The sequence below is a fragment of the Apteryx rowi genome, unplaced genomic scaffold (assembly GCF_003343035.1).
Source record: "Apteryx rowi isolate R43461 unplaced genomic scaffold, aptRow1 scaffold_296, whole genome shotgun sequence".
In the NCBI taxonomy this organism is placed as follows: Eukaryota; Metazoa; Chordata; class Aves; order Apterygiformes; family Apterygidae; genus Apteryx; species Apteryx rowi.
Window position 1 is genome coordinate 375808 of NW_020449374.1, and position 26380 is coordinate 402187.

A 26380-nucleotide genomic window follows, 5' to 3' on the forward strand; every position below is an offset into this window, starting at 1 on the left:
AAAAAAAAAAAAAAAAAAAAAAAAAAAAACTTGCCCAATACAGTGAAGATGGATGAAGAAATGAAATGATACAGATCATTGCCTTGATGAACAGATAAGAAAAAAATATGAAAAGAAGTGGCAGCAAGATAAATTCAGGATTTTTAAATACTATCATATAGTTAAAAGCATTCATTTTACTTTTCTTAACAGTATTCAAATATCATTATTAACTACAGTGGGTGAAACTAACTGACCTATAAAAATTTAATTGGTTGGGAAACAGGGTAGCTAATGGTAAAAGGTTTCTTGGGTCCAACATGGAAAGAGAAAGATTGAGTGGTAACAATAATAACAACTACAGTTTTAAACTTTTTTTAATATGTTCCCTTAAAGACAGCAAGTTGAGAGATTTTGGAACATGAAGCTTTACCGTAAACAATATGAGCTAACTTGACTTCAAATGTCTTCCACTGAAAGCAATATGTTGCACCAAAATGATATCAAAATATTTAAAGTATCTGTGGAGGCTTCACAAAATTTGACAATAGAAATTCTTATTTTGTGACTCAGTATTTACAAGATTCTCTACGTGGTCTATTAACATGCCACACTTAAAATAATGTTTGTGTAAGGGCACTGGGAAACGGTCAGTTACTAAGATAAAAGGCCTTGGCCATATTTCCAACCACCCGCTGTGGTAGACTTTGGGCCTCAGTGTCGTACCAGAATCATTTGCACAAGCACATCTATTTAAAAGCTTTCTTGCTCTAACGGAGAGGACTCCACATTGTGTTTGGAATCTGAAGCTGACACTCAGGCTTGTGGAGATCAGGAATTCTGCCTGGGGTCACCTCTGACACCTCTATCGCTTTCAAACAAATAAAAATTCAGAGAAAGAAAAGGTGTCAGACKGGGGCCTGCTGGGGTAAAACAAAAATGAGGTAGAAAATATCTATCTTTCTATCACAAAAAGCACAAGTAGTTTAACACCTGTACAACTTAGAGTGAGGCACAAAACCACTTATATCTAGAAAATCTTTGAGATTGTTGTGTCTTCCTTCAAATGATGGAGTCATTTTTTATGGTCATGCATTTCCCAAATAAACAAGTATCCTTATGAGTACACAATTACTTTTAACTTTACATGAATGTAATTAAATTTAAGATTGCCACATAACTGTGTTTAAGATGATATTATGAGAAAAGCCAGACTGCCAAAGGCTTTTTGTAGTAAATCCAGCAGAAGCAGCAGCTCCTTCTATCTATTTTCTAGTGACAGAATTTAAAGGAAGATCTGCCTGCAAATTAAAAACTTCCCTCATGTTATTTTAGTGTTGTTTATGAAAGCAATTACCACCTGATAATCAACGATAAATGGCTTGTTTAGGACAATGGTTCTGGCACTCTCTCAGCTTTTCAGAAAGTACAAATGAGTTTGCATCTAGTTGTGTAGTCAAAAGACCTATTTTTAACAGCAAAACTTGAAATGATCAGACCAGCTCTGATTTCAGCATGTGTTTATCTAGATGGAGTGTTCATAAGAACTAAATAAGAATTTCAGTATTTGTTGCCATGATTGAAATGCTAATTTGATAAAATAGAATTTTAATAATCTAGTGTGCATCTTTTTTCTTAAGTTAAATCCATTCTGGAGGGTTAAAAAACAAGGCATGAGAGCATGCCATAAAACAGTCTCAATCAACTGACGCTGGTTTACAATTTGGGGAACACTCTGTATCTGGCCTTCAGGTTTACAGTTCCTGTTTTTGGAAAACACCTTTCAGATAAGCAGTTCAGTCTGGGATATCCCAAGTTTACTCATCTTTCCCAGAAGAAAATGTTTTTGTATTTAATACTTCCTTACAGCACCAGACTCTTGCTGTTTTGCTCTGGGTTTCTCAAATCAATGATAAAATAAAGAATATGAGATGCTCCTAGACTTCCAGTAAAACATGCAATATTTATCTTTTAAAAATTTCTAAATCAGTTTTACACAGATTAGGTCTTGATGAGATCTGCAAAACAAGCTGAATTTTGAAAACTGGTCCTAGAAATTTGTGCATTTACCATTTTTCATCAAAATATATGTGAAAATCTATTTTCACACACGTATGCCCCTCAATAAAATAGTTCTTTACTGCATGGTGAGTAATCACTTCTGGACTTAGATTAGGGAAACAGTGTTATTTTCAGAAAAAGATAAATAATGGCACTGGGTATTGGTTATAACAGAACTTAGCACCCAGTTTTAATTCCAAATTCTGCATTTGGAGAAGCTAGAAGTTTTATTCCTTAGCTTCTGTGGGCTACCACTGTCTTGAGTATTTATCTACCAATTTACATCTGTCTCCTTAAGTTGTAGGTTACTCTTTAGCATTCATGTGATGATAAATGAGCTTCTTAAAAAGGCAAAAGGACAGTAATTATTGTTTTTTAAATGTTGCATTACAAAAGGAATAAAACTATTTAGAAAATAACTCTTGTGAAAATTCATTAATTGATGCACAAAGTTTGGAATTGGATTTGGACTCATAAATGCTACTTCCAATGCCAAAAAGAAATTAAAGAAAAACCTCAGGAAATAAAATAAGGCTCAAATGTTGATCTTGATTGCGCATTTGCAATTTCTATTGATTTGAACAGGAGCCACGGAAGAATAATTCTGGCCCCATGTGAACTAGGGTAGTCACTTGCCTCAACTATTTCAATTTCTGGCATACAGAGAAATCATATATTCAAGAAGTAATACAGTTTTTAACTGTTTTCTTTTTTTGGGGTGGTGGTGGCGGTGGTGGTGTTGGTGGTGCATCTTTTAATACTAAAACCAGTTTACTATGGTGTCATTTCATATTTCCCTAGCCACCTCCTTCACATTTCTCCACATGCTTTCAGCTAAATCTCATTTTATGTCCTTGAGATAAGAGGTGTTACTTATTAACATACAACAAAGAAATCGGGAAATGGAAGGACTGAATATAATTACTAGCCTGAGTTATTAACTTTATCTAAGGCAAAAAGGAGTATTAAAAAAAAAAGGTTAACTATGAGACCATTTTACTTTATCAACAGCAAATAACATGTATCAAGATGTAGCAATGCACTTAGAGAAGAACTAGAGACAAAAAGGACCTTAGGACTTCAGTGTGCATGATACAGTTTATACACAAAGTAGTCACAATCCTTTTTCCTGAAGAACTTCAAAACTATACAGAGAAAACAGTATTGTTATCTCTAACTTTATTTGAAAGTATTATAGCAGGAAAAGTAATATCCTTATATCTTTATAATCCTGAGAATTTTGCCACTGACTTCAGTGGGGAGACTAAGTTTTCCCTAAGTATGTGAAATACCTTGCCAACAACTTACAGCTTAAAGCAGGGTTAGCTATAAGGTCAGACCAAGCTACTCAGACTTTATCTATTTGGGTCTTGAAAAACTCCAAGGATGGAGATTGCACAGCCTCTCTGTGCAGCTTAACTGTCTTCATGAGGAACAAGCTCTTCCATACATGAGAAGAACAATTTTACTTGCAAGAAATAGTCAGCTGAAGTCAACAGGATTTCCTGGGTGAATATAAGTTTGCTATCAAGGGAGTAACATAAGGAAAGAACATGAATGAATGAAAGATGTCTTTGGACTCAACAGGAGGAAAAAAAACATTGGTTTTGCATTGATAAGAGTATGACAAAGTAAAAGAAATAAAGCAACCTTTTAAAATACAATTTAACATGTTCAAGTTATCTCAGGAACTGAAAAGGTCAAACCACATTGTATTAAATATTCCAAAGCTAAACCATGGCCAATTCAGTTCTTTGTAGAACCACCATTTCCCAGTCAAAATATAAAGCCCAGCTGGAAATTCTCATGTAAACTACATGTTCTTTAAGAACATTACCCTAATACTAAAGAATACTGCAACAGGCAGTAAAAATACATTTATGCCTAGGTCCCAAATGCCTATGGATAATCTCTTATGAAGAGTGTAGAAACTTTGGTTTAAAATAAATGAGGCTTATGTGGCATCAGTAATTTTTCTCAATGGTAGCATTATAATGAGTTATACTTACAGTATAAAAGTATTCCCTTGCAGTACACTGTACACAATGGAAATCACAGCTTAAAGAATCAGGTAAGTTTTTTAAATTCATGTAAGATACTAATCTTATAAAGCTACAGTGAAAGGTATTAACTTCCATTTACTGTATAAAATATTGCAGCGCAACCGTATAAAAGATAGATGTGCTACCTTCACTGTGTTCAGTATTGTTCACAGTAATGTCAAATGACACCTTTGCACCTCATCAACAGAAGCCAAGAGATTTAAATAAGAAACCCTCCTTAAAAAGAAACACCAGAAATATAGCATTCCCGGGTCTAATAGATCAGGCTTACTAATTCCAAACTGCAAACATTAACTGCTGTCTCATCCTTAATATGAAATAAATTGTTGTCTAATAAATGTAAAATGGATTCTTACAAGATGATTAATTTATGATGAAGCACAAGAGAACAACTGAACAAAAAGGAAATACTCTCCCCTATTAACACTTTCAGTATAAACTTATGGGACCCAACCTGTAGTTCTTAATAATAAGCAAAAAAGACTTTTCCATTTTGCAAAATATTTTTTGTACATAGACTACTGTTTGAATGGATCAGCTGTTCATCGAGGCTCTTAGATATGCAAAAGGCAATCCAATACCTTTCACATAAGCTGACAGTTGGGTCCGAGGGACAGCATTCCTCCACATCTTCACAAAAAAGAGAGGGAAAGGAGGAAAGGAGTTACATAATTTGGTCTGTTTTTGTATTCTCATCACCCCAAGGGGAAAGAAAAAAAGCCTGAAATAATGAAATCATCTATAATACTTAACATATTTATATAGCTAAGTTACCCACCTTTATTTACATTTTAAGTTTTAAGAAATTTTTTGTACTATTAGTTACCGCACAGACAGTACCGCTGACACACTGGCGTGCAGGCAGATTTTACTCTGCAACGTTCCCRCCAGCTGCCTCGGAGAGGGAACTGCAGCACCCAGGGAGGCCTCTCTCCGTCTTCAACTCTTACAGGCAGCGGCTGCATTTGGGGCTGCATCAAAGGGCTCCTAAGGCCTCTACCACAGCACTAAGGAAGTCAGTGGAGTCTTTGGGTGGTGCTTTCAAAGATATTGTGGAGGTATTTCAAAGATGTTATGGATGTAACTTCAGAATACTCTACCCTGTCATCTGGCTTTGAGCCTCCTCCTGAGGGAGTTTTGTCTTTCCACTGATACACAGGGAAGCTAATGTGATTATAACTTAACTCTAGGAGCCTAAATTATGAATACTTTGGTAGAAAGTTACCATAAGTGTAGTTTAGTCATTTCAAGGAGTAGGATGCGACACTGTGAAGATGTGTCATATCCTAGAAAAGCACAATATAATTTGCTAAAGATTTTTCAAATATCCAAATGGAGTTCTCATTAAGAAATATTCCACAGAGGGAGACACTGGGATTTAAAGAAGAGACAATATTTAACTGTATACAGAAGGAGGCAACTAAAGCAAACGGGTCTAAACTGGCAGGAAAAAGAACCAGGTTATGGAATAGCCTGTCAATGTCACTGAATCAGAATACTGCRTCGGAGATGCACTCTGCCAGAAAGTTTTCAACCAAGTCTAATATGAACACCCTTTGAGTGAAGATAAAAAGTAATAATTACATCACTTTTCCATTAAAGTAGCATCTAAAGAATTTGACTTACACAGCTTTTTGTAAAGAAAAAGTTTATAACCAGCACTTTTACTTCAATATGCACTCCAAAATATACCTGATAAATGTAGGTTTTAGACACTAAGCTAACATGAATGGCCACATAAAAAAAAGTGTCAAGGGACAAACACAGGAAATGAAATCAAGGGGCGGGGGGAAGAATTATTTAGTTTCTAACACTTTATGCATTTGGCTAAACCTCACTGAAAGTCTGTTAGCCATTTAATTTAACTAGAAATGTCAGGACTACCACAAGCCTTGCTTTTTTTCCAACCCAAATGCAAGGTTTAGTTCTTTGATGTATGTGTTAGAGAAGATACATATATTAGAGAGGATCAGTCAAAGAACTCTGTACACTCTTTCCCTCTAATGCACTCACACACTGTACCTGTTTTGCCCTCAACAGAAACACAGCATCATAAAATATAACATAAACAGAAAGATGTCTATGGGCTTCTGTTCTGTCAAGGTTGGTAGGCCTGGAAAGGAGGGGCTAAAGGCAGGAAGCAAAACAAACAAAAAAAACACACACAAAAAAAGCAAAAAGCAAAAGCCAGAGAAGCAGGAAGAAACAGGACAGAATATGTAACTATGAGAACAAGCATGCTGTAACTTAAGCCAAGGGGGAAAAAAAATGGGTCTGCCTAACATCTCTCAACAGATTAATGGCAAAGTAAAGAAGAAAACAGATTTCCTGACTGCCTGTTCTATAGTCAGCACTGGACTGCAGTTACCCCACTGACACATGTTCAGTCTCACTGTCTGTCCAAGACCTTTTTAGTGCTGTAAACTGAATTTTACTGGCCCTTTAAGGACTTTTTTTTTTTTTTAAACTACAAGACAGTTGAGAAGAATTCCTTATTCATTCTGTGCATGAGTAAAATTGAAATGCGTCAACTACTCAGTGAGGGTAAAGTAGTCGGAGAGGAATGGCACATGGTGAAGATGTGTCCAGCCACCTACTGCTGGAAGATTTCCAAAAAACTTTATGCAGGGGAAATAAATTAAGGCCAGACTATATACACGCATTTTGCAGTGTCTCTTGCAGCACAGCTAGAGCTGAGAATTAATATATTTGTCTAAAAAATGCTAGCAGACAGAGATTTGAAGCCAAAACAGGAGGCCAGTGACTGCCACTATCCTGTGGCCCAAGACGTGTTTTCAGAATTCACTTGCAAAAGTCTCTCTTTTCCCAGGTATCCTGCTATTTCTCCCATTCTGTTAGGGAGACCTCATTTCTTCCCATTAATAAGGAGAAACGAATCAAAAACAACCAAACAAAACAAAAGCAGAGTCTGTCCCCTGATCCACTAATGGATTTTGACATTTTGAGATCTCTCTGCTAGGTATTTGATATAGATGAATTTTCATGGAAGGAATTTCAGCAATAAAAAGGAGGGGCCTGGGAAAGACAACAACTGCTGCAGTCACCCTTAGAATAAAAAACAGAACAAAAGCCAGGTAAATGCTGCTGAAGAAAAACCCACACACATAAGCACACTGAACAAAATCTGTTAATAAAGCTTATGTATTTGGATCAGAAGAGCAGAACAATACAATTGAGTCATGAAAACGGTATAATCAATCTGCTTTCCATTTTCCTTTATTTCCACTACTTACCCAGCACATCATCCCTACCTGGATGGTTTGGAGTAGCATGTACTTATATATTTATACAAGTACATTTTTCTCACCATGAAGGGGCAGTAATATACACCAGATTGTTGTTTACAGAGTAATCATATATACACATTCACGCATTTTGATAGCAAATCCCAAAAGAAAATTTCTACACAGTTTCCATAGCAACCAAACAATGCCTTCCATTACCCAGGATTTAGAGGGAGCTAGTATTAAATATTTTATTATTACTACAATACAATAATGCTAAGTGGTATCAATGATTCAAAAACACAAGGTCCAAAATTGTAAGAGCAATTGCATGCTTATCATTTGGTCTGCCAGGTATAGAGGACCTATAAGTCATAAGAAGAATCATAGGTTTTAAAGTCAGGAACCATTATATCACTGACGTTCACTCCAGTGTCACAAAGACAACAAATTTTCACTGTGCAGAACCCAGTGATTAAGGGTATGGGCCTGCAGGAGAGAAGCTTGCTAGTCTGTGGAAAGCGTACATCCTTATGTTCATATCATATTAAGTGTAAGGTGGTTTGAAATAAGAGTATTTCTGTCACTGAAATTCAAAGCTTAAAAAATTACCTTTTTCTAAACTGACCTGGCCTGACTGACTTTCTTGCAATAAAATTCTCTGTTAATCTAAAAAAATTCTTTACTGCCTTCTGCAAGAAATAAGCACTTCCAACTCTGTGGCTCCACCTTCCAAGTTATAAAACATGCCTTTTTGTGCAATGGAAGTTTTCACATCTTGTTATTCTTTTTATTTTTAAAAACAGGTTTATTACTTCAATACTACTTTGAAAGATTGAGGCCTATCTGTTCCCTGTCACTAAACCTCTTAATGGCACAACAGTGGGATCCAATGAGTGAGTATGCAAATAATTGATTGTAGATGGCACACACAGATTTCATCTAAACTAATGTTCTTATCAGCAGACTTAAAAGGTCTCTCAATGTTTGCATGGATTTCCATTATTTATATTTTGCTTCTTCATGCTTTTTCATAAATGCATGAAGAAGGATTAAGAATTTTGATCTCAACTTTCAACCTTTTTCCATATGAAAAAATCATTATATTAATTTTAAAGTGACCATTCACTTGAGAAAATACTACTATATGAGAAAAGTTTTGAAGGACTCTCCCCCTTGGTTTGCTACTTATTTCAAAGTTTCTTTCCTTAATTAACTTCAGATTTCAGAATCAAAGCACAACTTTTGTGATTTTTGCAGGAATTCTGTGTTCCACCAGGTTTTTTTCTTTTATGTTGCTGTTTACTTGTTTTATATACAGATATAAATTAAAAGAGAGTTGGCCTTTTTTATTAAAAAAAAGAGAGAGATTGCAGAGCTAGAATAAGACAAAAACTTATTACAGGGATGATATTATTAACTACTTGTCTTTTTTTCAGTCATCCAAACCATCAGCTGCTAGGTATTAACTCCACTTTAAACTTAACTCTTACACTGTTCTTTCACATAACATAATCATAGTATCATTAAAACTATTACTGATTTTCAGACATCATCTCTGTCAACAGGAGTCCTATATAGATCACTGGAAAAAGCCAATATCTCATAAAGACAAGGGTAAGTATATTCAGCCAACTTAAAACAATGGACAAACAGTAACATTTTCAATGTTCTACGTAACATGTATGTTTTAGAAGCAAACATGCCATTTCCAAAGAGATGTGGGCATCAACAGCCATATATTAAAAAACCAACACCCCCCCTCTTTGCCCCCCCACCCCCAAAACCATACTTATTAGGTAGGTAAGTGTCTCATAGAAGGGAAGGGCAGACCTTATCAACACAGATACTTAGTACCTCTTCTACTTTCTGGGCCAATTACGACTTTAGTAAATTTTACACTAATACCTAATACAATCAATGAAAAGCAGAATTAAGGACAAGAAGGTTGAACAAACTGTCATTTCAGAAATCAATTCTGTAATATTAGGCATCTGCAGTAAGATAAGTAAGGCAACTACAGCAGTGAGAGTCAAATCTTCACCATGTTAAAGTTTATTTGTTAGCTGTACTTTGATTTCAGCTGTTAAAACTATGGCCAACTCCAAACTCACTGTGCCTGCAGATGTAGCTGTTGTCTGAAAATGCTTGATAATCAATCATACTAGAAAGGAGTACTTCCACGTTATGAAAACCTGAAAGAAAGACCACACACTGAATGTGTCCATGAAAGGAATAAGTCCTAGGCTTTCCCCCAGGCTTTCCTGCACAGGCAGAACACAGAAATCCTGAGCTCTCCAACACTGGAACAAGCCCTGAAATAAGCCTCCATAGAGACTTATTGTCTTTAAAAAATATTGCAGGTCTGGCTGTATGTTTTTTGACCAGCTATACCATTCATAAGTAACCATGTTCATCAATCAGTACAGAAGAAGTCGAGAAAAGGCCATCTCTAAGCATGTGAAGGATAAAAAGGTGATCGGAAGTAGTCAGCATGGATTCACAAAGGGGAAATCATGCTTAACCAATCCGATAGCCTTCTATGATGAAACGATTGCCTGGGTAGATAAGGGGAGAGCAGCGGATGTCATCCACCCTGACTTCAGTAAGGCTTTTAACACTGTCTCGTAAGCAAGTTCAGGAAGCGCAGGCTAGATGAGGGGACAGTGAGGTGGACTGAGAACTGGCTGAATGGCAGAGATCAGAGGGTTGTGATCAGTGGCACAAAGTCTGCAGCTAGCAGCATCCCCCAGGGGTCGATACTCGGTCCAGTACTGTTTAAATTATTCATCAATGACCTGGATGAAGGGACAGAGCGTACCTTTGCTGATGATACAAAACTGGGAGGAGTGTCTGATACACCAGAGGGCTGTGCTGCCATTCAGAGGGACCTGGACAGGCTGGAGAGATGGGCAGAGAAAAACCTCATGAAGTTCAACAAAGGCAAGTGCAGGGTCCTGCACCTGGGGAGGAATAACCCCATGCACCAGTACAGGCTGGGAGCTGATCTGCTGGGAAGCAGCTCTGAGGAGAAGGACCTAGGAGTCCTGATGGACAAGTTGACCATGAGCCAGCAATGCTCCCTTGTGGCCAAGAAGGCCAATGGTATCCTGGGGTGCATTAGGAAGAGCCTTACCAGCAGGTCAAGGGAGGTGATTCTCCCCCTCTACTCAGCCCTGGTGAGGCCACRTCTGGAGTACTGCATCCAGTTCTGGGCTCCCCAGTACAAGAGAGACATGGAGCTACTGGAGTGAGTCTAGAAGAGGCCTACTAAAATGATGACGGGCTTGGAGCATCTCTCTTATGAGGAAAGGCTGAGAGAGCTGGGCCTGTTCAGCCTGGAGAAAAGAAGGCTGAGGGGGGATCTTATCAATGTGTATAAGTAGCTGAAGGGAGGGTGTAAAGAGGATGGGGCCAGACTCTTTTCAGGGGTGCCCAGCGACAGGATGCAAGGCAAGAGGCACAAACTGAAACACAAGAAGTTCTATCTGAAGATGAGGAAAAACTTCTTTACTGGGAGGGATACTGAGCACTGGAACAAATTGCCCATAGATGTTGTGGAGTCTCTATTCTTGGAGATATTCAAAAACCGTCTGGACACGATCCTGGGCAACATGCTCTCGGTGATCTTCCTTGAGCAGAGGGGTTAGACTAGATGAGGACTTCTCCAGAGGTCCCTTCCAACCCCATCCATTCTGTGTGATTCTGTGATACAGAATTGATCTACAGAAATTAGTAAAAACTTTTATCTCAATTCAGCTGGAACAGGTTGGATTCTAAACAAGCAGACAATATCTGGTTGAGCAGCAATAACTTATAAGGTTATTCCTGGGCAACATGCTCTCGGTGATCTTCCTTGAGCAGAGGGGTTAGACTAGATGAGGACTTCTCCAGAGGTCCCTTCCAACCCCATCCATTCTGTGTGATTCTGTGATACAGAATTGATCTACAGAAATTAGTAAAAACTTTTATCTCAATTCAGCTGGAACAGGYTGGATTCTAAACAAGCAGACAATATCTGGTTGAGCAGCAATAACTTATAAGGTTATTCCAGAAATACCATCTCTGATCTTTTATTTCACAGGCAAGGCATAATTGATGACAATGTCCAGAAAAAACTTACTCTGCTGTATATAGGACACACAAGGTAGGAGGAACTCTCTCAGTAGCATCAGAAGGTACCAATTGATGAACAAAATTAAATGTCAGCTATGCATTCCTCTAATGCGTTTCCTCATAAGGAAGTGTTCAAAAGATTCCAAAGAAAGTCTAATAAATCTATTCATGTACCAAATAAAAATATGTAGAACGAAGGGTGAAAACTTACTGCAATCCAGTGGAGTGTTTCATAATGAGATTCTAATTAACCAAAACCAAGGACAACTGTCTTAAAACCTAGGAATATGTGCTTGCTCCCATTGAAGTTAATGGCAAATTTCCTTTGATATCAAGGCTGTAAGAAAGATCTGCAATACTGTAGTTTAAAGTCTAATCTATATTACTGTTATATTTTTTGGCACAATTCTACTTGGAATGCAGTAGTGTGATATGAAAAGGGTATTTTGTTTGCAAACTTGGAATGAAATCTGACTTGGACTAGATTGCATAATAAAGAAGCCAGCAAAAAAGAATTTGACGTTCACCATTCTGGTAGGAAAAAAACAAAACAAAACAAAAAACAACCTTATTTTATCCAAACTGGAAGATTTTAAGTGCTTTGATATTTGTTATTTGAAATTAAAAACAAAAGGAAGAAAACAGAAGTGTTAAACTGTGCCAGATTACTAAACACCCATTTAGTACAAGAATGTTTTAAATGTGCAGCTGAAAAGCTGCACCTACTTTCTGTTTAGAATCTAACTTGGAGTTTTCATGAAATGAACAAACAACAAAATTACCACAAATGATAAACAGAAATGAAGATATGGGACCTTTGGTTAATGAACATTAACTACTTCTTCAAAGTGGTTCGAAGCTACTAGGTTCAATATCCTCCGAATACTGCAGAATTAAAAAGAAGTTTCACCGGCTATAAAACAGAAAAGCTACTAATCCTTTATATTAGCTTGTTAAATCTCAGACTATTTGTGACAAATCCTATATTTCTTCTTCCTTCAGAGCTACTGTTGAATTAATTGAAAGTTTTCAATCCCTATTCAGCACAGTACTTAAACATGTTCTCAATTTTATACACAAGGGACTACCTAAACGTTTATCTAAATTTGACTTCAGTGGAACTTAAGCATAGGTTTATAACAGAGCGAGCACTCCGGTGTTTTACTCAACTGGGAACTTGACTTCTACAGTTGGGATGGACTCCCTTTGACTTCTGCTGTTCTCATAACAAGAGCTAAATCCTCAGTTTTATCGCATCAGAGTTGTATGCCTTTAGGAAAATAAGGATAACAGTTCTCTGGAGAGCAAGAGATATAATTTTATCAGAATGGCACGCATGGAAAGAAAATTGGAAAATGGAAAGAAGCATAACATGAATTAAATTCTAGCCTTACTATTACAAAATCAGATGATTAGAATATTTTCACATTATCACTGTAAGCATACATACAAAAGATTAAGAGGATCAAAATGAAGTTTGGATAGTATCTTTGTGCTAAATTTAGCCAGATAATAATGTTAGCAAATATTTATATTAACAGTTAACTTTGTGGTATGAGAATTTATGTACTACATATGAAATCTACACATGCAACACTGAAATATCTGAAATATCTGTTAATCAAATGAAGTACTATGGACATTATGGTTTTGCTCATCCTCCCTTAGCAATATGTCTTAGTTATGACTTGGCAACTCAGTGATCATGAAGTCTTTGATCTCTTTCCTGACCCATCAAATGTCAATGCAAAGTGGGAGGATGGCTATTATGATGAAGTGGATGTTCTTTCAAATAGGACTGAGAGGAAGCCATCATTACAATTTCTGAAGATTTTTGGTTGTCATTGATCAAAGACAGAGCAAATTCAATGACTTAGAGTTAGGAAGATCTACCACATGCTATTAATTCCTTGGGCCAGTTAACCCACTGTGGTTTCTTTATTCCCTGACAGTGTCATAAAACTGAGTCAGTGCTGGTTAAAAGGAAGCACTTTCTCCTATTAATCAGTGATATCATTTCCAAAGGAGAAGGAAGCAGATACTAGCAATTCTCTATAAAGTACAAAATAAAACCTTTACCCTAATAAAGAGAATCTTCTCTCCAACTCTGTATCTTCCTTGTGAAAGGCGCTCCACACAGAATTTATTAGGGCATTTACAAGGTGGATCTTCAGAAATGTGCTTAACCTGAAAAATCAAAAAAACTGTTATAGAAACTAAGGTAACATATCCACAGCAAAATATTCAAGAAGATATTTGCCGTAATGTGATATTGCTAAATCTTCATTGTTGATGCTTTTTAACTTTAACCTTTCTTTCAACTTCAACATTTTTAATAGTTTGCCCTTGAATGATTTTTTTTTTTTTNAGATACTACTCTGTATACCACTGCTTCAAAGGGAAAATTGTAGACGCTTCACTCAGGCCAAAATTCTGTTGAATTTCATAAGAGTTTTGCATGAACTATGAATGAAGAAAACCTGAATGAGGACTCAGGATTTGGCTCATCTTGCATAGATCTGAATGCCACATATATATATTAAATGGGCTTCAGAGGGTAAAAAGGCTTCTTTACTTCTTTGGAAACTCTGAGAAAGGAAAAAAATCCAGCAATGCTTCACCGTCTTTTCAGGTTATTCACTGGCCAAGCATATCTAGTGTAACCTCAGAATACACACAGTCCTATAGATCACTGTGCAAGGGAACTTTTGCATCAGCACCCTCTGTCTCTCAGAAGGGTCAGTACAAATTGCTTGTGCAAATCCTTCAGGATTTGGACCAAATTTAGCCAGACTCAATAACTGGCCATACTTGAAATATAACCTATATTCAATTAATTCAATTAAAGAAAATGCTAACATTAAATACTCTTGCATGCTCAGTTCCTTAAAACTAGATATATTTAAAATGGAACAAGTATGCCAGTGTTTTAAACTATTTCTGAAATCCTAGACTGTGGGGTTTCCAATGTCAAAAAGGAGTTCCCAGTTGTGAAGAGGCAAAATAGAGATGAGCATCACACAGGTCAACATGAAATTTGCCCTGTTTAACAGAGAAAAGTAGCCAGCCAGTAGTTTGTCAGTCTGAGTTCAGTGTCAAGCTTTTGYACTCAGTATTTTATGAGGAAACAGCCAAGGTGACAGAGTGCTAGGTATGGCTGACAGACAAAAAGAAAGCGTCACAACAATATTTTCCCTTCTAAATATATATATAGTAGATGTAGAAGTAATTCTGCTTATTGATAAAAGGCCACGTCCAGTACCTTCACTTTGCTCCTTGCACCTTAATAAAAGTATACAGAGAATACTGTGACACGATCACGGCCCAAGTTAATTTCACTGTCATTCAGAAGGGTTGTAAGGACAAAAATGCAATTAAAGATTCATGCCCATGTGCCCAGCCTCTGCCAGTCAACTCCATGCCAAGACACTCCCCAGTATTGCTGCTATCCTTTGATGACCTTCAGCTTAGGGAACTAGTATGATAAAGCGTAATTTAAAGGAGGCTATCAATGCCAAACCTGAACACAGCACCCCAACAATAAGGGTCAAGAAAAGACAGATGAAAACTACTTTTTGTCAGCTGCATCAGCTTGACTGCAGCCTCTTGTGAAAATTTAGACTTATGTGCTACCAAGGGCGTTAATGTTTAGTAAATGTATATCCTGAACTTTTAGGTGATCTAGAAGTAGCGCAGCCATCAATGCCAAAGAGCAGATTTGTTTGAGCAAACGCTCATTTGACATTCAAGTTGCACTTCTGTTAAGGAACGATGACAAGTACAACATTTTCACATACTCCACTTTTCTTCAGTGGGAACTGACTTAGTATGTTGGTGGCAAACAACATAAAAAGCTGGAGGAACTTCCTAAAGGTTTTGTCCACTTCAGGTAATATTCCAAAGACCTTTTCAGATACAGTTTGTAAACCAAGGCCCCGTAAAAAACAGACTGAGGACTGGGAAAAAATATTCTCAGAACAGCTAAYAGATGAAAGTCTTAAACTGTTTTAGGGAAGAAAAACGAAAAATGGGGCAAAGCTATGGAACTAATAGATATTTTCGTTGTCTTGAATATTAAGAAGTAGGAATGATTTTCAGATCTGCTGTTAATAGAAAGCTTTGATATGTTAAATAAAGTGGAAAGAAGTTAAAAATTAACCAAAATTACTCTTTCTATACTACACATGGGGGGAAAGATGCTTTCAAAACTAGCTCTCAATTGATATAAAGGCTTTCAAATTATTTCTGAAATGATTCACTGTTGTTATCTAAATAACTTTATAACCTTGTGGATTAATAGTTGGTAATTAGCCTTCACTTTTTTTTAAATAAGATGGGTTATCTTTGTGAAAAATATTTCATTTTAAAATTAAACTTAGCAGAGGGACTGTGCAGGCATCTGACCCACAAAATTGATTCTCCACTATCAGATGAATGGTCCTTAATTTGAATGTATTGAATTATTTTAAGATGAATTATTCCAGTGATTCCTATGAAGAAATGGGTGAGAGTTAGGCCCAGTTTCTGGAGAATCAGACTATTTAGACAGTCAGTGTATAATAGAAATAACTTCAATGAAAACAGCAGATGATGACTTAAATCCAGTATAGGTTGCTGAGGATGCAAAAGGTGCATTCCTATGTCTCTTGGAATACAGTATAAAGTCCTCTAAAAGCAAACTTCATCTATCTGGCAATGGCCTTCTGAGTGTTCCCTGATAATCAGGGATTTCTGACATAATATCTTATGGTAGTTATCACTTCTGGAGTCACTGCTGAAATTTGAAGCCAAGAGATGAGCAATGTGAAAAATGCCATAGTAACTCCATCTATAAGGGTTCATCGAAGCATGCAAAAACCCAGAGTAGCAGGGCCTAACTGGTTCAAGGTTGTTTTGCACTGTGTGAGCAAAACAGAGCCATTTCAGCGCTGCAGAGAATGAAAGCCAACAGATTTATAATGGTGTAAAACAGAGGATAATGAGGCCTTCACTGCTGATCCTGCTGTTGAGGCTTCCATTACCTTACTATCCCAAAGGACACAGAAGTATTATTGAGTGGAATTTGGAAATCAAATAAGGAAGCAGAGCGAAGAAGTATATCCCATTTTATTTCGTGTCTGCAGTATATGAGCACTGCTGCTATTTTATGTTGTGAGTGTCTGGGGCAGTGAGGGTCAGGAATCTAGCTGGATGAAATCCATTCTGTTTCTATTCCTATTGCTTTCTAAATTAAAGGAGGTGGTTGGAGACAACCTTCATACTCTCCACTCCTTTCCTGCAAGATACACAATCACATCCCTCCTTCCACACATAACCTTTCTTTCTCTGTTCTCTTAAAGCATGAATAAGTGCTTCTGGAAATTTGAGGAAGAAATACAAAATGTAAGAAAAGTTAAATGTAATTATTTGCATCAAATAATAAAAAGTTTTTCAATAAAATGACCAAACATTATATTCCATCTGCTTATAGTAACAAAAAAGTGGCACACGGATTTTTCAAGAAGTGCTTTGTAACTCCCAGGTGGCACATCTACCATGTAATATAGCAGTTACTATAGTAACTGCTTCTTTTCATGGAATATGTTTGTACTTTTCAAGTTTAACCTCTTCGTGGTCTCAAAATGTATCCTTTTCATCTGAATCCAGCTGTTTCAAATGAACTCCTCTAGGGTTTGTAACAGAAATGAGCAAAGAGTTTAATGAAATTCAAAGCAAGATACTTTCTTGCTAACAATGAGAAAAAAATGCTGGATTTTTACAGTGTGAGAAACATGCAGAACTGCAGCATAAAAATCAGGCTGAGATAACTCAGAAGTGTTTGTTAACAATTTGTACAAGTCATTATGGGCCAAATCTCATAACCCTGATTCAGTTTTCTCAGACATAACACCAAGTGGGAGCTGATGAATAAGATCTGAACAAAAAAAAGAAAATGGAGTAATAAGAAGGAACTTGGCCCTAAGCACAAAGCTAGGCTAAACTGCACATCTCCTACACAATGCTACATTTTTTCCAAACTTCAGGCATAAATAATTGTGGTCAAAAATAAATTAACTCTAGCAGCCTGCAAATCTCTAAATACAGTGAGATGTTAAACTCAGGCTTCTGTGTGCTTTGCAAGTAAGTGCATACCAGAATGGATCAGAGAAGGAGAAGCTTCCCCACACACTTACAGCATCATCCAACAGTTTCCCTGTGCTCTTTTTCCCAGGAGACTTTGTTGGTGAGGGTGAAGGAGATGGAAGGGGGGCTGAAAGTGTTTCCTCTTGTTCAATCTCTTTTTCCAACTTTATTAATCCAGGAGGCTCCACCCCAAACCTTTTGAAAACATGCAAACAAATTACTAGTCCTTATAAAGTATTTCATACTTTAACACAAAATGGTGGATAGAATTTATGCTTTCTATATTGCACTATTGTGCAATAACAAATTCCTAAGTACATTAATAAAGGAGTACAAAATATATCAGTCATTGATGCCATCATTCTCAATTAATACAAAGAATGAAACTAAATGGCATCTCTCAGTTAATCAAATTCACAGTAAATGTAGTTTTTATTCAGCTTCTCTGTCTGTATCATAACCTACATATTAGTGAATGAATAACTTATGAACAACAAAGGCCTCAAAAATTGCTTTATCATGTAGATATGATTCAAGTTCAGCACATTAGCATTTTTATTTTAGAATACCGTTTCACATTACTTGACGTCTTATACCTTCTTGCTCACAGTTTTCAAAGAAATCCACATGGAAAGGGATTAAAGATCCAAGATTATCCTGGGCACGGGTATTGCACCCAATTTACAGAAAAATAAATAGAGACATTTAAGGCCAATATTTTTCAGGAGTGGCTAATGCTTTTTTTAACCTTATATTTGACTGCCAGTCTTCAGATCTCTGTTTACAGTGGCAAAATACTTCTAGCTCCAACTAAAACAAATACGTGCAATTTTGGCATGGAGTGTTTCAAACACAGCACTTAGAGTGAGGTTCTTAAAAACAGTGCCTGCTTTTGAAAGCTTTATGGCAAATGATTAAGTCAGTATCTCAGCAAGAAGCAGAGCTTGGAAACATGTCAGGAGTCCAAAGGCCCATCCTGTTTTCCTAATCACTGATAATTCCCCTCTGTTTTTTTCTTTGCCAACATTGAACAAAAACAGAGAAATCAAGAGCTCTCCTTTTCCAGAGAAAGACTTCAGCTTCAAAAGGTTATTGTTCTACATATAGTTTTCATAGCAAACTACTTGTGTAAATGAAACCATATTTTCTTCTGTATTAGGAAAGTCTATAGGGCAGATGCAGAACTATGCTGACTTATCCTAGCTAAAGATCTGCACACTAAAATATTGAGTAGTAATTAAAAAATATGAAGATTTAGGCTAAATATCATAATAAGGTTAAAATCATAAAGAGAAAGGGCATAAGTGTATATACTGCCTCTTGTATTTTTATGATAAATTTTAATTTAGTCACACTAGTGCCTAGTAAATTACTATAATGAAAACTAAGAACGAAATCATGCTTGCATTTGCTTCTAACTGATGCAGTCTGCCTAATGAAAAGTCAGCCAACGTTGAAGCAAGCACTTACATACAATCCATTTACTTCCTGTCTGTCTGCAGATGCCGACAGGCTGTAAATCATTAAATTCCCACTGGGCTCTAAGCCTACACCTGCATGCAGCCTTACTCATCAAATAAACCTCTTCTATTCTTAATAATGCTGCTTCTTTGCTTCTGCTGCTTTTCATAATCTCGTTTTTTTCATTGTGACAGACTATTACAGTTCCCTGTAATTTCAGTATTCTAAATTTCTTCTGCTGATGAACTGAACAAACAAACATGCATTCTTCACACACTGCATCAGCCTGAAGCAAAGTCACTGAAAAGCTGAAATGGTAGAAACAAATCTCTTCTGAGAGGGGTTTGTCATGCAGTAAAGGTACAAAATCTGTTCTGGAAGGTATGCTGAGAATTTCCTTTGCTGTTCTTTTCTAGCCTGCCTTCCCATAACTACAAATGAAGTAGCATCAGACTGTAACATGATCCCCAGCAGACTTCTAAGAGCACCACTTCCCATTTTTTCCCAAGGAAAAATTGAATACAATAGCAGAAAGATCTTGAAATTGCTCAACAGACTAATTTCATACAAAAGTCATCTGGGGGTTGTTTAGCCTCCCAAAGTTTAATAGCTACATAAGAACTTCATTCTTTCTGCAGAGAAGGCAACTTAGCTGCTGTCCATCATATAATCTCACTCTCTATACACACACACACATCTGTTAGCAAATAATTAACTTTTCCATTAAGTGCTCATTACAAAGATTACACAGAAAAGTGATTGATTTGGCTCTTGCACCACTTCAATTGAAATGATTCACTCCGACTTTAAAATATTGTACAAGAGTGCTGGATGCATGCAACCCACTACCATAGTGTTGTTTATTGCCAATGCACAATTTTATCCCATAAGACCCTTCCTTCCTTCTCTCATAAATGCTCTCATTCTACCCACATGAAATTTACTGGAGCACACAATGGCCTATTTTTATATATTCAGAGTTTACAAGATGACCTCAGAATTGTGTGTTCATAAACAACCAAAATTCAGGAGAGTTTATCAGGCTATTCTATTTTGGTTAAGTATCTATTTCTTTCAGGATCACAGAACAATTTAGGCTGGAAGGGATCTCTGAAGATCAGCTGTTCCAAACTCCAGCTCAAGGTAGGGCCAAATTCAAAGTTAGAGCAAGTTGTGCAAGGCCTTGTCCAGTTAAGTTTTGAACAGCTCCAAGGCTGGAAGCTCCACAGCCTCACTGGGAAAACTGTTCCAGTACTTCTCCACTCTCACTGTGGACATTTTTCCCTTATGTGTAGTTGGAATTTCCCTTGCTGTCATTTTTGAATGCTGCCTCTCTTCCTTTCAGTGGGCGCTTCCTAAATAGTCTGTTTCCCTAGAACCCCTCACTGGGTAGAGGAAGACAGCAACTTTATCTCCCTCTTACGCAGCCTGAAGAAACCCAGCTCTCAGTGATATATCACATGTTCCAACTAATAAGCATTTCCTTCAACCTGCAGGCTTTGCTCTTACTAATGCAGTTCAGCGTGCGGTCAGCCTTCATTGCCACAAGGGCACCCTGCCCACTCACGTTCTACTTATTGTCCACTCCCAGATGGCCCCTCAGGCCCTTTCCTGCAATGCTGCTGCTGAGACAGTCAGGCCCTACTGTTGCACAAGGGTATTCCAACCTAGGTGCACAATTTGCATTTGTCTTTAAATTTCACAAGGTTTTTGTCAGTCTATTTTTTCAGCTTGCCACTGTCCCTCTAGACGGCAGTCCTACCTCGCAGTACCCTGAAGACTATTCTCCCCAAGCTTCCTGTCATCTATGAATTTGCAGTGGGCGCACTCCATCCCATCATCTAAATTGCTAGTGAAAACGTTGAGCGATAGTTGGCCACTGTGTAAAACCCTGGTAGTTATCCTAGTAACCAGCTGCCAGTCCGGCTTTGAACAGCTACTCTTTGAGCCAAGCGGTCACACCAGTTTTCCATGCACCGTGCTGTCCATCCATCAAGTCCATATCTCTCTAATTCGGCTAAAAAGGCACCATGGTAGATGACATCAAAAGCTTTGCTAAAGTCAAGGCAAATGATATCTATCTCCCCTCATCCACAGAGCTAGCTGTCTCATCATATTAGGCAACCAGGTTAGTCAGACGCAATCTGATCTCTGAAAATCTGTGCTGACTGTTCTTTAAGCGACTGAAAATAGCTTCCAGGAGGATGTGCTCTATTGGATTGGTCCCAGGGATTGAGGTTAGGCTGTAGGGCCCATAGTTTTCTGGATCCTCCTTCTTGCCCTTCAAGAACGGCCTGACATTTGTGTTTTTCCAGTCATCAGGAATCTCACTCAATTGCAATGACCTTCAAAGATGGGCGGCTTTGCAGTGATATCAGCCAGCTCCCTCAGCACCCTCAAATATATCCCACCTCATCCCGTTAACCTGCATATGTTCAGCTTGCTTAAGTGGTCCCTAGCTCAGCCTTCCTCTGCTATGGGTAGTGCTTAGTTTTGGCTGCCCCAGTTGCATCCCTGCATGCCCAGGCACCAGCACTCAGCTCCACCAAAGACAACAGAGGTACAACAAAGTGAAAAGGGGTTTCCTGACAGATGGCCCTGAGACAAATCTAGTTATCAGCTATGCCACTACAAAACTGAAGAACTCCATTGATTGTAAACGTTACGATAAGTTTAAACTTGTCAAACTGAGCCTAGAACCTTCTGTTTACTCTATACTCCACATAATGATGGGGAAAAGTCTTCATCATTGTGTGCAGACTACACACAAATAAAAATTTTTTTTTAAAAATCTGTTGAATGAGTGCAAATTTAGTAGACTGGAGTTAAATTCTTTCTTCCCCTTAAACAACCCACAAACTCATTAACTTAGAGCCCAATCTCAAGCCAAACTTCATTGATGAGACAGAATTACATTGACTTATGAATGTTTTAGACTCTGAAGACCAGCAGTAATCTAGTTGGGCAAACTGTGCTAAGGGACTAAGAGCTGACTTCTCTTGGTGAAGGGCACAACTTTCTGCTTCCAGAGCAGAGAAGGACGAGAAAAGTAATAATAAATTATTCAGTCTCTCTTACTCTTCTGGTTCCTTAGAAATTCATTGAGGCAGCTTTTTAAAGATCTCTATTTGTGGCTTCTGTTCTGGAAAGCAGACCCCAAAGACTGTTAATAGACCTAGTTTGCTTTATAAAGCAAGAATATATCTGACTCTTCTCCTCTTTAAAGCAGCACAACAGTAATGTCAGTTTGATGTGCTCTTCCATATGATTAGTGAAAGCAATAGATGAAATACTGTCTATTTTCTTTTTACAAATAGTTCTAGTTAACCACAGCTCAGGCAAAACTGACATGACATATTTGCTTTTCAATTATATAAACCTGATGTTTCCCTTCAACACTTTTTTTTTGTGCACCTTGGAAGCTTACAAGGTAATCTGTATTGAACAGATTATTATTATTATTATTTTTTTTTTGTAAGGTGAGGAAGATATGTTAGATCAGGAACAAAACAAAAAAACCACACAAGCTTATAATATTTGACCCCTAAGCTGAAAATAAAAAATAAATATATTATTTTTAATATATTTTATATATTACACATATATTTTTATTGTAAAGACTACACATGTATTATATATACAAATAAAATTGTTATTTTGAAAGACAGATAGATAGATATGCTTAATAAATGAAAGTATAATATCCTTCAGTATTTGTCTTCATGCCTCGAACAGCAAACATCTGAGACATGGAAGTTTAAGACAAAGACAAATATAATGGGCAAGATTCTATATCAATTCCCTCGTATACCTAATGAGAAATCAGATCTCATTGCAAAAATGCTAGTTGTTTAAATGCATACTTTTATGGAACTACATCTAAATCAATCAGCTTTAGCAGAATCCAACACTGTCTAAGCACTGAAGCTGGATACTGCCAAATCCTCAGACCAAGGGAGACATGCTTGACAGCTACGTCTATAGGGGCTAGGGTCTTTGGAAACTGGAAGGTCTACCTCCAATCTGGGTGTTTGGGACCCCAATACATCTGCAGTTAAGGTAACATTCCTRAAGATGATTTTCAGTGAGAACCTACAGGATCAGAAGATTTTCTTGATCATGGAAAATTAAATTAAAAAGTCATTTTTGGGCCACATTGGACTGAATCCAAATTTTAGGGAGAGAAAAAAAGAAAATTCCCTACAAACTGGAAATATTTTTTTCCTTCTTTTTTGCCCATTCTATTCCTATACAAACTTTCACTGAAAACAAGTGTGATTTTAGAAACTCTACCAAGAGACAAATTTAGTTAAGTAGCTTCCCAAGTGAGTTGTACCTAAAAATATAGCTACCTATAATGCAATTCTAATATGAAAATATTAGTTCTTAAAATAGAAAGAAACAGAGGTCTCTTTCACATTAATTTTAACTAAAAGGAATTCTACTGAAATTAATGAGACTGCTTGAATAGCAAGGCACTCCAGTTCAACAGTCGGGGATGGATACAACTGCAATTTACATGCAAGCCTGGGCAGCAGCGCTGTTGTTCATACATTTTGTGACAAGTCTGGTGCACTGCACTGGTAAATCTGTATTTGCAAAAAGGGGCATCGCATTCTAATTACCATCATTTGGGCTAGCAAAAGTCACAGTTATCTCAACAGTGAGGATAATGATACAATTTATTGAGGGCCCAGGCCGGTTAGAAACAGCTGACAGACAGCCCTGGTGAAAATCAGGGCTATGTCCACTTAAATCAATGAGATAAGAGTCAGTGTTTCTTGGGTCAGATTTAGGTCATCTGAAGATCAGGTTATTATCAGTTAAGTTAACAAAGTCTCTGTTGTTTATAGACAGATATGATTGTTAGAAGGAGAAACAACTTAAAGATTTATTTTGGAAAAAAACAAACAACCTCTTTCCTTCTAATAWGAAGATAGCCAACAAATACCTTCACTGTATTAATACAGATTTCCTTATATTGCTTAAACAACTGCCCACAACATGTTCTTGAGTAACATCTAGACAAATGTTTTCTTTGAACCTAATCGGTGTAAAAGTTAGCTTGAGATGCACCAATTTTGTAAGTCTCTCAAAAGTCACTGCTGTCAAAAACATGAATATTTGTTAATACTTTAAATATTGTCACCGACCTTGCTGCAATCCTTCCAAGTTCCAGCAAACAAAGGCACACTTCTCTTGGCTGCTTGTGGAGAACTGAAAAGCAAAACAAAGATGGAAAATATTTACAGTAAAAGCTATTTTAGAGATCTTTGTGACAAACAGAACTTAATCACCAGAATCTAAACTCTTGACTCAGCTAAAGTTTGGTTTCCTTTTGCTTCTGTGGAGTTTTACCTGAATAAAGAGGATGAGATTAAAGATGAAGGTATGGTCTCAGAGTACAAATGATTTAGGAAATTCCTAATCAATTATCCTTTAGTTCCTTTGAAAACATAATCCTAAATCACTGAAAAATTATTTGGGCTATTTCATAACCTGCAAGTAGTTCATAACTACGTAAAAATAATCAAGATCTCTGACAGAACAATAAAAATTAGTAGAATATCAAAAATGAATGAAATTAAAATAATGCTTTTCTTTCTACAAACTAAGAGTATTCTTATCCTTCAGATCACTCTTACCTACTTAAATCAGAACAATATCAAAATTGCATTGATGAGGATATCTCTTACTATAAATTTGGTCCTGAATTCTTTATACATCTACTCTTAAAGAAAAAAAAAAGTTAGGATGCTTAGGAACTCAGATCATAAAGAAATTACTTTTTTCTGTATATATACATATATGCAAATTTTCATTCTTGGATTCAGCACAAGACCAGAGGAGAACTCTGTAGTTTTTAAGCTTCCTAAGGAGCTGTGCACCCAGCATGAATTTCTCATTCAGAAACACAACCATAATCCAAGATCAATTCTTTTTTCAAAATCAGATAAGCAATGTTTTGTAGAAAAGTCCAACAAAATATATAACAAAACCCAAAATCAACATATGAGGAAAGGTCAGTGGCTGTTTAGATAGGCAACTCTCCCCCAAAAAACTAACAAACAAAAAAAAGAACAATAAAAATTATGGGTACATTGTTGCCTTCTCTCCAGAATATCTATTGAAGAAAAACCTTTGTGTTTTGGATAAAATTCAGGTTTTGAAAGTCTCCACAACATTGAAAGATTTCTGCCTTATACTTTCAGATTGAATTGATCCCTGAAAAATAAATGTGTCAGTATTTGTGTAAATCGTAAGGAAAACAAAAAGCAAAATTAACTTGTTTTTAATAAATTACAGTTGAGACATCTGCTGTATAAACACTCTGGTTAAAGACTCACCTAACTCAAATACATGAAGAAAAATACCATACCTGAAAAAGATATTTCAATGACTAGTTAAAGCTCTGAAAGCCATTGCTTTTTCCTATATTGTATTCACAGGACCCAGGATGGGAATCCACAGTCAAGCATCTCAAAATAAGTAATGTCTAGTAGGGCAGATCTTCAGCTTTTGTAACTTCAGCTTCTTACAGTTCCACTGACTTGAACAGATCTATGATAAGTTACCTAAGCTGAATCTTCACCCCAATGTCTTTTACTACTGTGCATGTGGCCCTTTGAGACATATGCATTCTTCCCCTCTAATCCCATCCAAATATATTTCAAGAAGAAAAACTGCAGAGAATAAAAAATAAAATGGGAAGGCACTAGGAAAAGTATTTTCATCCTACAGCCATCTGTTATTAGGAATATAAGAGATGAAGATCTGGAGATTCAGTTATTCTCACTATTCTTTCTTGCCACAAAACAGTATTTGTACGAAACATTTAACTCTTAATCAGTATTTTTTAAGTGTTAGGTTCATGATCCATGAAATATATCCTGCTGCTTTGATTCCAGAACAGTTGGGACTATACCAAAATAAAACTTGATAGTAAGAAATAGATATCTCCCAAAATATAAGTGATATATAACAATTTTAAGATCGTCAAAATATTTCTGAGTTCCCGTTCACACGTATACCCATTCAAAAAGCTTTTGGAGGGGAGGAGGAGAAGAGAAGCTCAAGTAATGATATTTGCAAAAGAATTCATATGTGGAATCAAAAGATTTGAGCATGAAAGGTAAAATGTTTCTCTTAATGCTGAAGTTCTTCTACCCAAGTGAAATCCAGGGTCCTTTACTGAATCTGACTCAGCATACTCTAGACACATTTCATGCACTTCATGATGAAGAATGTGAAACAGTGAAATCATTGTTAGAGGATGAGAAGCTGTGCAGGCAATAACCAACCACGAAAACAAACATCTGGTCATGTGATAAC

General features: G+C 36.8%; 1 protein-coding gene across 1 annotated transcript in view; it reads right to left on the reverse strand.

Moving 5' to 3' along the window:
- The window catches only part of GAS2 (growth arrest specific 2), a 99063-nt gene that overhangs the window by 35481 nt on the left and 37202 nt on the right, over positions 1–26380 (reverse strand). The window contains exons 4-6 of the mRNA XM_026069428.1: positions 24202–24265; positions 17638–17782; positions 13544–13651 (exon numbers count right to left, since the gene is read on the reverse strand). Of these exons, the coding sequence (XP_025925213.1) occupies positions 13544–13651; positions 17638–17782; positions 24202–24265 (317 nt within the window). The remainder of the gene's footprint in view (positions 1–13543; positions 13652–17637; positions 17783–24201; positions 24266–26380) is intronic.